Raw genomic sequence first — 13,462 nt, forward strand, 5'->3', positions numbered from 1 at the left:
TCTCTCTCTCTCTCTCTCTCTCACACACACACACTCACACACACACACACACACACACACACAATTATCTGGAAAACTTTTAAAAATTAGTGACAATTGAGTTTATCCCAGAAAAAAAGAGTAAGGATTCAGATGTATTTTTCAAATCTCCTTAAATGGTGAGCTTCTAATTAAAAACGACTTTTTTTTTTCTTACTGTTACTTAGCACCAAGACTCCAAATAACAGAGAACCTTCCTTTTACAAGTAAGGCTGGCAAAAGTACCTCAGTTAGCAACTTACAGATAAACTAAACTTATTAATGTATACTCATTTTCATGAAACTACTCATTTCTTCTCATTGCTTAAAATTCTTTATTCTTAAATTCTAAGATCAAATAAGGTCAAAACTATTTTTATGGACTGAATCACTTATGTTGAAAACACATCATCCATTTACACACAGAAATAACTACTGAATGCCTACATGTGCAAGGCACTATGTTACGTGCTGCTGTAGAACTGAGTCACAGGAGAAAAATGAACAATTGGCTGAGCATAGTGGATCTTTATAATTTACTTTTCCCCTTTATTTTTATAATTAATCACTATAAAATTTCATAAAGTTACTTAGGGAACGAAAATGTTCAGATTAAAAACATCTAAAATGTATATGCATGTTTATGTGTAGATAATGAAAGAAAGGAGACTAGGATACAGAAGAAGAGTTCTTAGGGAAGGGTAAGGAAAAATGAGAAAGAATATATGTAATAGGAAAGCCAACAGGGAATTGGAGGCAAGAGGGCTGGGGAGGACAGCGGCGGGTGAGAAGAGAACAAGTAAAATGGCATGTACATACCGAAATGCTATCATGAAACTCATTAAGCTTCCACCTTGAATTTTTTTTTAAATCTTAAAAAATAAAATGACAAAAAAAAAATTCCCAGTGCACAAAAAGGATCTGATTTCAAGATACATGAAAAGCATAGTCCCAGGTTTACTAAGTTACAGAGTATACCCAGAAACCTTTGACTATACACAAAGCAAATTTAAAATAGAAAAATAAGCCATGTTCAAAGTAGGTATCAATTTTAATCATACTCTGTTATCAAGTAAATTTCAGATAGTAAGAATAAATACCAAATCTCTTTATGGAAAGGTAGTTCATGTCCACTTTGCAGTAGTCTTAACAAGTAATTTACATTAAAGTATTACAGGTTTGACTCACTGACTATTTTATTGTGGATAAAAGTTTATTCAATACATAATTTAAGAATAGATTTATATGCTGAGAAATTCTGTGAATAAAGTGAGTTTTCTTTTGCCAGAAAGAAGAGGATGCAGGAGAATGGGAAATTGTAGGGAAAACCTACTAACACTAAAAATGTATTAAAGTCATTTAAAACATTAGCTGCTTCTCTTCTGGAAAGCCCACTGAATTCCACCTGAATAAATATCTTTTCTGTTTTTACTGATAATGGGTTTTTATAGTAAGTTAATAAAATAAATAATACTTGTTTCTCATCTTTATGATAGCATTAAATTCTAAAGAGGCTAAGTATCCTCACAAGAATGAAAGAAAAAGCTAAATGTCTTACTGTTCTCCCCACATCCCCCAATTTGATAACCTAAAGATAGCCACTGAGGAAAACAAGACACAAGGTGGGATGGTCAACAGCTCTAATGACAAAAACTCGGTTTCAATGAATAATCACTCCTTTTAAATAGTAAAAGATAAACCAGGACTAAGGAGCATGGTCATTCATTGCAGCTTAGATGCAACACTCTGTCTAAAGTAGAGAAATAGTAAAATACTTTACTAAGTTAAAATATAGGTTTTATATTTTATACCACATTGAACACACATAAAAATACCAGTGTTTTTTTTTTTTATCTTGTTTCTGTTCAGACACGTAAGCAAATGTGTTCTTTGGTGCCTGGGAATTTATCAATATTTAGGGATAATGGAAGAAGTCCCAAGTTGACATGTGTACAAATAGAAGACTCAAAAATCCTATAGCATATAAGAATCAAACTTAGAAGTTCAAGTTACACTGTAACTAGGTTGATACGTACTCAGTCCCCCAAATCATACTTTAGTTTCCCAAGTAAAAGTCACTACAGCTTTTTACACTTTAATCTTTGTTTTGTTTTTTTTTTTTTGAGATTTCTTTTCAAGTGGAAACATATCCCAGATAGAAATATATCACTTTAAATTTAAAATCATCAAAGTCAACAAAGAGAATGTACATTCATTAAATGTATTCATTTACAAAAGAAATCTTGAAAAGGCTGAGTTCAAAAGAAACTGAAGACTTGTTCTTGATTTTTCATTATTCCTTTTTAAACATGAGTTAGTATAGACATAGTATAGACACAGGCTGACTTTCAACTGATTTAATAATTACTTCCCTTTGGTGGGGTTTTGAAGTTCTAGACTCTAAAATTTAAAACCATTCATGAGAGTATTTTCCAGTAAAAGGAATCATAGAGCAATGAAAAATCAGAAGCAAGATGGCTTAGAGAGCCTAATAACTTCTAAATATACACACATTTATAACCTGCATTTATTTCTAAAGAAACAAATTTTAAGTAATGCTAATTTAACCAATAGAGAAAAAGCTTCTATCAAAATATACAATTTCCATTACAGACTAGAAGGCTAATATTAAAAAAATAGTTGTAAGCCAAAAAAGTTGGCTTGTATGGATGGGAGGAAATGCCCCTTTGAAGCACACAGCATCAAACAAGGTCTTATAAAAGACTGCTCTGTGGCCTTCTTCATTTGCAAGTTCTTGATGAATTCATAAAGCTTGGGTTTCAGTCTGTAGATCAAGCTATATCCATGCTTCTTAAACCAAGTTTTCAGAAAAGGAGGAATCAAATGATTCAGAATCTCAGGTGGGATTTATGCTTTACCATGTATCTGGAGAAAAAAAAAAGAATAATAGGTTATGATGGTGATACAAAAATATAATAATGGGTTGTAATGACAATACAAATTTTGAAATTTTAAGAATATTACATGTAAAAAGGGGTGACTTCTTTATAAATTTAAAATCACTAAGGGCAAAATACTGTTTTTACTAAGCAGCTGGAAACTAGATTCTGGAATTTCTGAAAAATAGTAAGCAAAAAAACAAAACATTTTCTAATTAAATTCTATAACCTAAGAGCTTATTGGAAGTATATTTGTCTTACTACCAGTTATAGTAATGACTTTGAGAAAACTGACACAATCCAATGAGAGACACCAAACAAGAAATAGTTTTCAGGGAACACAATAGCAGCTGAGTCTACAGTATTATGATAATTCACTGTTCTTATGTTTGTAAGTTTCAGAACAGTTGTTATGTTAGAGGACTTAACAGTTCTATCCTAGTAATTCAAATAAATGTAAGAATTAAATTCAACCTTTCAGGGGTAAAGCCCAGGCGTCACCTGACACCAGGCTCCCTAAGCAGATAGAAAATGAAATTCAGGCTTCTGAGGTGTGGGTGGGAGGTAGGGCAGGGAGTAGGTGGGGGAAATGGAAGGAAGGGAGGGAGTGGGAACTGGGATAGGTATGTAAAGTAAAATTGTAAAAAAAATTATTTTAAAGAAAATGCAGTTCAGAAGGTTACACAATTCATGACAGCAAGATCACAAAATCTGACTTCTCACACAGTTTAGTATGCCTTCTAACAGACTCTAAACTCTACATTTACATATCAAGTCAATAAATCAAAGCATTTGTCAATCATCAATTATTATGTTGGTCAAATCAGACTATATTCAAAGCAAGGGATTACACACTATAGCTTATAACTTTAAAGATTTTAAAATTCTGGTAAAAATCACTAAAATAAAGCACGTATGAATATATTTTAGGATCACAATTACCTATCCAATGTTTCCCAGAAACGTAAGAAAACAGGTCGATCCAAATGATGCTTATAATAGCTGAGTTCTAATACTGTTACATCCCATTTTTGAACATTTGGATCTAGACGAACTTCATCATACTTGAGGTGGAAGGCTTTAACTACATGGGGAACAGGGAATAAAAAATAGCATTCTTATTAAAACTGTAGCCAAAATTATGAAAACACTTTCTGGAAAGAAAGTATATAGAAAGACAAGTACTGAAACAAACAAAATTTAAATCTATTACCAAACTGAAACTACATTAACATGATTACCAGTGATCTGTGAAACAGCTGTTAAGCACTATTTTACCATCAGAGATACTTAAAGTCAACACAAGTTAGCTATTGGAGATTGAAATACCAAATAAGGTAAGATAAAAATTCATGATTCAGTGAAGGATAGTAAGAAAAAGACAAATCAAATACAATACAGTAAGGGAGCACAATATCATAGAGACATAAAAGGATACCTTCTCACAAGACATAAATTCAGAATTGGTTTACACATTTTAAGTTTAACTTAAAACTTAGAGAAAAAAACAAGCAAGCAATGGACAAAGTGACATGGTATTAAGAGAATGCTCAAAGAAACAATGATTTAGTCTTAGGAGTAAAATACAAAGAGTGATACCGGCCTTAGAAGGCCCTATCAGTGAATGATATAAAAAATAATTACAAAATATTTGTTAGATAAAGAAAAGGAGTTCTTCAGTTGAGTAGAAGAAACATAGCTAGAATAACAAATACCTGAGAGATTAGATTACTACGGGAGTGAATCTGGTAGATTTTTGTCAACAGGACACAAGCTCAGGTAACTGAGAAAAATCCATCAAAATGGCCTAGAGCCAAGTCTGTTGGAGCATTTTCCTGATTAATGACTATTGTGGGAGGACCCAGACTAGTGTGAGCAGTGTCATTTCTGGGCAGGCTAAGCAAGCCACAAAGCTTTCCTCCCTGGTTCCCTCCTGCCTTTAGGACAGCTCAGTTTCTGTCCTGATGTCTCTCAATAATGGACTCCTAAGAAAAAAGCGCGCGCGCACACGCACACGCGCACACACACACACACACACAAACAAAACCCACCTTCTATCCTTCCCCACCAAACTAATACAATTTGGTTTATAAAACAAAAGCTAGGAGGGAAAAAGAAAACCCTATAGAGTGCTTCCATACAAAGGTGAACTACTCTATGCAGGAAGAGTACAACCGTGATCAAAGTAAAGTGTCCATGTCCACAGAGCTCCAGTAGCCAGTAATCAGATAAATATTCAATATTCAAATGGCACTGAGAAAAATGAGGCATTGCTGTGGATGAGGCACATAGGGAGGAATTCTTGAGGAGTCAACTACGAGCAGGAAGTTAAAACTATGTGCTGCAAAGACAGTATAATAGAAGAGGATTTCAGACTGAAAAATAAAACAGAAATGTTTCCAGAGGTCTTCACATGGAAGCATACCTAGAATGCCTTAGAAAAAACTAATTTGTGTTGGGTAGGCAATGGTCTGGATGAAACGTATCTGAATTTTATTCCAAATGTGTTAAATATTACAAAAGTTAAAGAAAACGAAATGGTATGATTTTCAATCTTAAAAGATAACTGAAGAACTAACGCAGATGAAAAAAATTATCTTCCTTTCCTATACTCTGAAGAACACTTGGGACATCATAACGGGTTTATTTCTAGATGTACACTCCGTTTATGATGAATGGAGCTTTGCTCTGCAAACACATATGTAAAATGCTATTTCCCTTAGACTTTGTGGGGTTTTTCCCTAGTTGCATAACTGTTATTATCACCATAATTACCTGGTATGAGGGTTTCCTAAAGAGAAAACAAGTGACTGTAAAAATTATTATGACTGTAACCTTGTGAACTGTTTGTTTCATTGCATATTGGTGTTTTTGGTTTTCTTGAGACAGGATCTCACTTATGTAGTTCAGTCTGACCTCAAATGATAGCCATCTTCCCAGCTCAGCTTCTCAAAATACTAGACTTACACTATGTCTACCTAACACACTGGCTTGTGACATTAATAACTAATCAAGATTCAAGTCTTCAAAGAAAGTAAAAATGAATAAATGGAAGATACAATAAAAAATTACTTAAAAACTATTACCCTTAAAAATAAACTTTACTAAATGCACACTTAATTAAAACAATTCACTAAGGGATTCTGTGTTACAGACTTGAAAAAACCCACTATCAGCAGGGTCGTGGTGACGCACGCACCTTTAATCCTAGCACTTGGGAAGTAGAGGCAGGTAAATCTCTGAGTTTGAGGCCAGCCTGGTCTACAAAAAGAGTTCCAAGACAGTCAGAGGTGTTACACAAAGAAACCCTGTCCAACAAACAAAAGAAAAAATCCATTTCAAAATATATTATGTAAAAAAACAATTTTTTATTATTTTTAAGTTTATGAAATTATAGCTGGAGGCGATGTCACCTGCCTTTAATCCCAACTCGAGAGGCAGAGGCAAGCGAATCTCTGAGTTCAAGGTCGGCCTGATCTACAGAGTAAGTTCCAGTACAGCCACGAGTACACAAAGAAACCCTGTCTCAAAAACCAAACAAACAAAATTATAAAATTATTGCATTAAATGTAAATTAACATTTCTAATTACTTTTCATTCTGCTTATTACATCAATTGTTTTTCTAATGCTAACTTTTACATTAAAAATTGCTGCTTAAACTACATTTAAAGGGGCTATGGTGATGGCTCAGTCAGTAAATTGCCTGCCAAATGAGCTTAAAGTACCTGAGATAGTATCTCTCATGTGACATAAAAATTCGGGCCTGATTATCCTATAGCCATACTGATGAATATCTTGCATATCACCATAGAACCTTCATCTGGTGATGGACGGAGATAGAGACAGAGACCCACACTGGAGCACCGGACTGAGCTCCCAAGGTCCAAATGAGGAGAAGGAGGGAGAACATGAACAAGGAAGTCAGGACCACAGAGGGGTGCACCCACCCACTGAGACAGTGGGGCTGATCTATTGGGAGCTCACCATGGCCAGCTGGACTGACTGGGACTGAAAAAGCATGGGATAAAACCGGACTCTCTGAACATGGCTGACAATGAGGGCTGATGAGAAGCCAAGAACAATGGCACTGGGTTTTGATCCTACTGCATGAACTGGCTTTGTGGGAGCCTAGCCTGTTTGGATGTTCACCTTCCCAGACCTGGATGGAGGGGGGAGGACCTTGGACTTCCCACAGGGCAGGGAACTCTGACTGCTCTTAGGACTGGAGAGGGAGGGGGAAAGGAGTGGGGGGGAGGGGGGGAGGGAGAGGGAAATGGGAGCTGGAGAGGAGGCGGAAATTTTTTTCAATTAAAAAAAAAAATCGGGCCTGATACTTTGTGACTATATCCCCAAAGACTGGGGAGAAAGGCAAATCCCTGAAGTGCAATGGCTAGCCAGACTAGCCACGATGATGAACTAAAAGTTGGTTCAATGAGAAACCTGTCTCAAAACATAAAGTGGGGCTGGCCTGATGGCTCAGCAGATAAGACGCACTTGTTAAATAAGCCTGACAACTGAGTTTGATCACCAAAACCTTCAGTGGAAAGAGAGAACCTTCTCTCTATACTCTAGGGTAAGCTGACTTCATGATATGAACCACAGCCTCTGTGGGAATGAACACAAACACATACACACAAAATTATTTGTCTTTGCATACACATACATACCAAATATACTCATTCTCACTCTTTCTCTGACACACACAGAACTAACAAGTGCAATGAGCAAAATATCTGACCTTCACCTACAAATACTTTCACACATACATATGTATATACTCACCTAACACACGTATACATCTCCACTAAATACATACTAAAAGTTACATTTAATTTAAATGATTCCTCTGAATCATTAAAGCCTATAATTTCTTTAATAATTTTTACTGCTATTTACTTTTGATCTAGACTTTTTAAAAGTTGATAGTATAGTAAGAGTCCCTCCCCCAAATTATTTATTTATTTTGGGGGAAGAATTTCTTTGTGTAGCCCTAGCTGTCCTGGAACAGACAAAATATTTTTATTGCAAAGACAAATAAGACAATGTAAACATGTTAGCATACTGCCATAAGATTTATCTGTGACTCAGGAAAACCACAGTTTTCTAAGTTTCTTCAAGTAAAAACAAATGAAATTTGTAATACAATGCAAAACAAAATCATATGCCTCAGAATAACACACATCTTTAAGCAAAATTCATAAACTTTGCAAAAATTTTCAGCAGGAAAAAAAAGTATCCTTTTGAAAAACAGAAACACTAATCGCATACCATGATGAAGAGAAGATATTGTAGAGAATTGAAAAATTAATAGTAATCCACAAGAATTTGATGAAACTATCATTAAAAAATCTTTGAGAAATGGGGCAGAGAGATGTCATGGTGGTTAAGAACACTGGCAGTTCTTCCAGAGGACCTGGGTTCTATTCCTAGTACCCACTTAGCAGCTCATAAACACCTGTAAACTCTAGCTGCCGGGAATTCAATAACCTCTTCTGGATTCCATGGATAGAAGGTGCACATACATAAATGAAGGCAAAACACAAATACACGTAAGAAAAGTAAAATAAATATTTAAAATTTTGAGAGCTGAGGATAAAATGCTTGCCTTAGCATAGTTGGGGGAACAATATTCCTTGATAAATGTATATAACTACTCAGCTACTCAAACATTAAAATTTAAAGTTGCAAATTTAACTTTATTATATTTTTGAAGGAATTTTATTTGGAAACTATATAATTCAGCATCTAATATCTTTGCTAAATTTAATTGTCATCATAATTATGCAATATTAAGCTAGACTCCCAAGTTTCTCTTAATTAATATAAGTAATTAAATTCTCTACTGTGCATTATGATGTGGGAAAAGGTGGGACTGTAAAAGCTGAAAAAAGCACCGTGATTGTTAATTTACCAACTTGAAACAAACTAGAATTACGTCAGAAGAGACTCTTACTGAGGGATTTTCTACACTGTGTTGGCCTGTAAGCATTTCATTGGCAGACTGTCATTTACTAACTGATGTAGAAAAAACCAGCCCACTATGGGCAGCACCATTCATTCCCTGGGACACAGCTTGTGTAAGAGTAGAGAAATCTGTGGTGAGCACCAGTAAGCAAGCAAACATGAATATGTTCATTTCTCTCTGCTCTTGACTATGGATGTGATTATGGCTAGCTAAATAAATAAGGGTTCTTCCTTAAACGCCCCACAATGATGAACTGTCACCTGAAAGTATAAGCTGACATAACACATTTTCCCCTAAGCCACTTTTTGTCAAGCTACTTTATTATAGGAACAATAATGAAACTAGGACAAGCACTAAGAGTTAAAAGACAATACAGTCCTAAGCTTCTGGTTTAGACAAATCACAGAAAAAGGGTGAAGAGAGTAAGTCAATTCATTGGTGTCACTTGAAACGGACAGTCCCACAATGGTGAGATAAGAGACATAATTTTTATAAAGTAGGAAAAGAAAAAACTAGAAATGTGAGCCAGGCATTGTGGTATATGCCTTTAGTCCCAGCACTTGGTAGGCAGAGGCAGGTGGATCTACATGAGTTTGAAGTCAACCTGATCTACAGAATGAGTTCCAGGACAGACAGATCTCAAAAAAAAAAAAAAAAAAAAAATTAAAAATGTAAGATTTCCTTAAGAGGGAATTTAAAGAGAAACAATAACTTAAAATGTAACCAAAAAAAACAAAAACAAAAAAAAAAAAAAAACCCTTGAGATCAAACAAAGCCCAGGACTCGAAAACAAGCATTTTTAAAAGTAAGAAATGAGTCAACACAGTAAAATTCTGAAAGAAAATCAAAACTATCTAATACTGGGAGGTGTAAAAAAACAATTTTCGTGAAAAAGCCAAGCTACAGTGGCTTAAAAACTAAGCACAAGTTTGTGGGAGTAATTGTTTTATAGTAGTTACAAAAAGGAAGGTTTGAGATCAAGTTCATGGTTTGGTCTTGTGAGTCACTTAAATATGGAAGGCAAACATTGCCAAACATTGCCGGAAAGGAGCTAGCATGAAAGCAACAAGGAAGAGAAAGAATAATATGTGGAATAAAATTACTGATTATTGCTAAATTCTCAACATCCTTATCTACCTTGGAAGAACAAAAACTCAATAATCGAAATAAACATATTATATTACTAATAAAACTCGGAGTCTTTTTATCTTGAAGGTAACCAAATCATTTCTATAGCCAACAATGCAAGATTTAAAGTAAATAAATAAAATAAACAAGTATTGCATTCATTAACACATTTCAATTCTCTCCATATTTAACTTTCTATGTGCCAATTCTATGCATTCCTCAGAAATGACATAAAAAACTATCATACTAACAGCAATGTTGTAATTTATCGTTAAGATCAGATTAAGGTAAAATAAAAACAAATTATTAAAACTGTAATTTTAGGACAGAATGATGTTACCAACAAAAATGGGCTGTTGAAATATCTGGACTGTATAATAGTATGAATTTTCACAATAAGTTGTCACTGATTGTCTATCTCATGGGAATAATTTTTAATTAATTTTACTAACATTAATAGTTTAATTGAGCCCACCAATTAAGTAATAGTTAGACTATTCTTTCCACCTAATACACTAAAATAATCTACTGCATCAATTTACACCAATGTATATTCAACAGATTTCATCTATATGAAATAATTCATTTGTAGGATCTGGCATTCTTTTGTTATGAACAGAAAGGTGAATAAAACAGAAAGCAGAAGAATGTTCCTACTGTGGTATTTGCATTTTTGCCAGGCAAGACACCAATAAAAATATAAAAATTAGAAGTTGCCAGGAAACAAGCACTAGTAAGGCTTCTCCAGAGAAGGAATCCTTGAGCTGAGAGAACTGAACAAAGAAAGGCCAGTCACACAATAACCATCCTCCCAGATGAGCTGAGAAATGTCCTGGACGTTTTAAGTTAGTGCTGATATTCAGCAAGTCAACCTATATAAAAACTTAGTTACAGCTTGATATATGCAAATCAGAAATAAGTGAAATTCATTACTCTATACAATGTACATTATATAAAGCTAGTTATCAATCTTAATAACTATATATAGGCATATTGAAAGATTTATAATGTAAGTAACCTAAAATATTTAGCAATGTAACACATAGGTAACACGCGCATATATATTCTGTGTGGAGATATATATATAAAACCACATACAAAATATTAATGCACAAAAGGCTTTAAAAATATCTCACAGGTTGCTAATGGTTAGTATGTATGTTACTTAACGATAATTATTTAATACATTCATACACAGAGTGACTTACATGTGGTTCTTTCTCTTAAAAACGAATTCTATACTGAATACACAGTAAGCATAAGGAGAGAGAATCTTACTTTTAGCAAATATGTCAACTGGTGATCCATCGGGTAGAAGCCATGGCCAACCTTTGAACTGCCAAGCAGGACCTTGAACAAAAACAGCTACAACCCGATCCCTACAAGCAGAAAAAAGGAAGTGGGAGAGAAAAGAATACCTCAAACTTGAGCTATAACTACTTCAAATCCTTAAAAAGGAGTCTCATAATTATGAAGGTCTTCCCAGCAGTCTTCTTGCTGAGACAAACAATAAACCTGACATTTTAGAATGTTGGTAGGATATAAACCTTAAAGGCTCCAATCCCTACCTAAGTCTTCTGGGGATGGTTCCAAACAATGGTTATAGGTCATCTCTGTAATCCTTTTTTCTTACCTTGAGTAAAAAGTCTGCTTGCAGACTGGAATAAGGATCAGTAGCTGATTTATTAATTGAACAAACTGGTTTAAAAGGAAGTTACTGGAAATTCAAATACATATTAAATATTTAAACTTAATTAAAATGCTGAATTATAGTAATTTTCCAGTCATTTTGTGAAACTACAAGACTTATTTTTAAATCTTCTAATCCCTTAGGAAGAAATCTGAGTATAAGAACACCTCGACTTTTCTAATTTACCAAGTTTTAGACAACTATTTTATTTACACTAAATGTTAGTTTGGTTTTTAAAGCAACTTATTTTTTTTTCAGCTATGCAGACTAGTTTTCCAAGGAACAACAAATCTCTAGGTCGTCATATTTCATTATTTTGGACAATATTTAGTTAAAACTTTTATAAAGTACTGCCATGAGCAGTTTAAGCATACAAGAGTCAGGAACAAAATAACGATAGTTACTTACCATTAGTAACATTGACTAAAGTATTTACTAGAGACAATGTTGTTTAACCACATTATAAATTAATCATGTTAACACATTTCATCTTCAAAACACTCTAGTGAGGTGAATACTACTGTACCCTATTTTCAGATGAGAAGGCAAATAAATGGCTAGATTAAAGAACAGTCCACTAAACAGAAGGCAGAGAGAAAAAGGGATGGAAAGGGAAAGAAGAAGGAAGGAAACTAATGATTCATCTTGGGCACTGGATAGAAAAGTTCTATTTAAGGACTGATATATCAAGAGAATAAATAATCACCTGAGTAGTACTACAGAAAAAGGCTGCCCTTTAAAAGGACTTCAGAATGCCCAGGGATCTTCATAGCACACATTAACAATCACTGCTTTAGATAAAAAATTCTATACAAAACAGTTACTCTGTTCAAGACCTAGACTAAGTCAGGCATGGAATTAATGCCAATAACCAGTTTTCAGGAGGCTAAAGCAAAAGGACTACTGTGAGTTCAAGCCCAAACGAGAGTGAGGCCATGCTTCAAAAGAAACACGTGCCCACAGGCACACATCCCACACACAATGAGAACTAGGGAAGTTACCAAGAAAAACAGCAACTTTAAAATTCATACTCTTCTCAAAGTTTGAGGCTGAAATTAAATCATAAACAAAAATATAGCCCCAAACTTTCAAAAGCATCTTCAAAAGTAAGCACACAAATAAATTAAATGTTAACTTCCGACATATTATAATGTGAGAGTAAGATTCTACTAGAAATGGCAGCATTATTGGCATAGATCTTCACATATGGATAAGTTTTCCAAGAATATTCTATAAAGTATACTTGTTTATATCATTTTCAAAATGAGAAAGCAAGATAGCTCAGCAAGTAAATGTGCTTGCTACCAAACCTGACAACCTTAGCTTGATCCAGGACACACATGGTAGAAAGAGAAAAAACAACTCCTACAAGTTGTCCTCTGATCCCTGCAATCACACCATAGCACACTCATAGACACAAAATAAATATTTCAAAAGGAAAACCTTTTAGATGCAAACAAAACATTAATGCATGGAGAATGGGGGAAGGGAGGGAGGCTCTTCTTACCAGTCTTGAGGCATAAGTTTCAGGGGCTGGTCTACTACTCTATAAGGTACCGTGACACTAATTGCTGTGCCCCCTGGTTGCATCTGATCTTTTCTTCTCTGTATTAGTGTTTCATTTTCTCGTTGACAACCTTGTTTCTTCTTTTCATCTGATGGGACAAACCTTTGAAAAAGTAGAGAAAAAGTGCACAATATGATGAAACAAGGAAAATATTTTCAAATAGTTCTGAAATATTATCTTAAGCTAAAATGTT

At 34.4% G+C, this 13,462-nt stretch overlaps 1 protein-coding gene across 1 annotated transcript in view; it reads right to left on the reverse strand.

Annotated features, from left to right (window-relative positions):
• Positions 1-2,368: 2,368 nt before the first annotated feature.
• The window catches only part of Cdc73 (cell division cycle 73), a 118,413-nt gene continuing 107,319 nt past the window's right edge, over positions 2,369-13,462 (reverse strand). Inside the window, exons 14-17 of the mRNA XM_005348461.2 lie at positions 13,210-13,371; positions 11,291-11,391; positions 3,861-4,002; positions 2,369-2,904 (exon numbers count right to left, since the gene is read on the reverse strand). Coding sequence (XP_005348518.1) covers positions 2,868-2,904; positions 3,861-4,002; positions 11,291-11,391; positions 13,210-13,371 — 442 coding nt within the window. The 3' untranslated portion in view covers positions 2,369-2,867. The remainder of the gene's footprint in view (positions 2,905-3,860; positions 4,003-11,290; positions 11,392-13,209; positions 13,372-13,462) is intronic.

The sequence above is a fragment of the Microtus ochrogaster genome, chromosome 6 (genome assembly GCF_000317375.1).
Source record: "Microtus ochrogaster isolate Prairie Vole_2 chromosome 6, MicOch1.0, whole genome shotgun sequence".
Taxonomy (NCBI): domain Eukaryota; kingdom Metazoa; phylum Chordata; class Mammalia; order Rodentia; family Cricetidae; genus Microtus; species Microtus ochrogaster.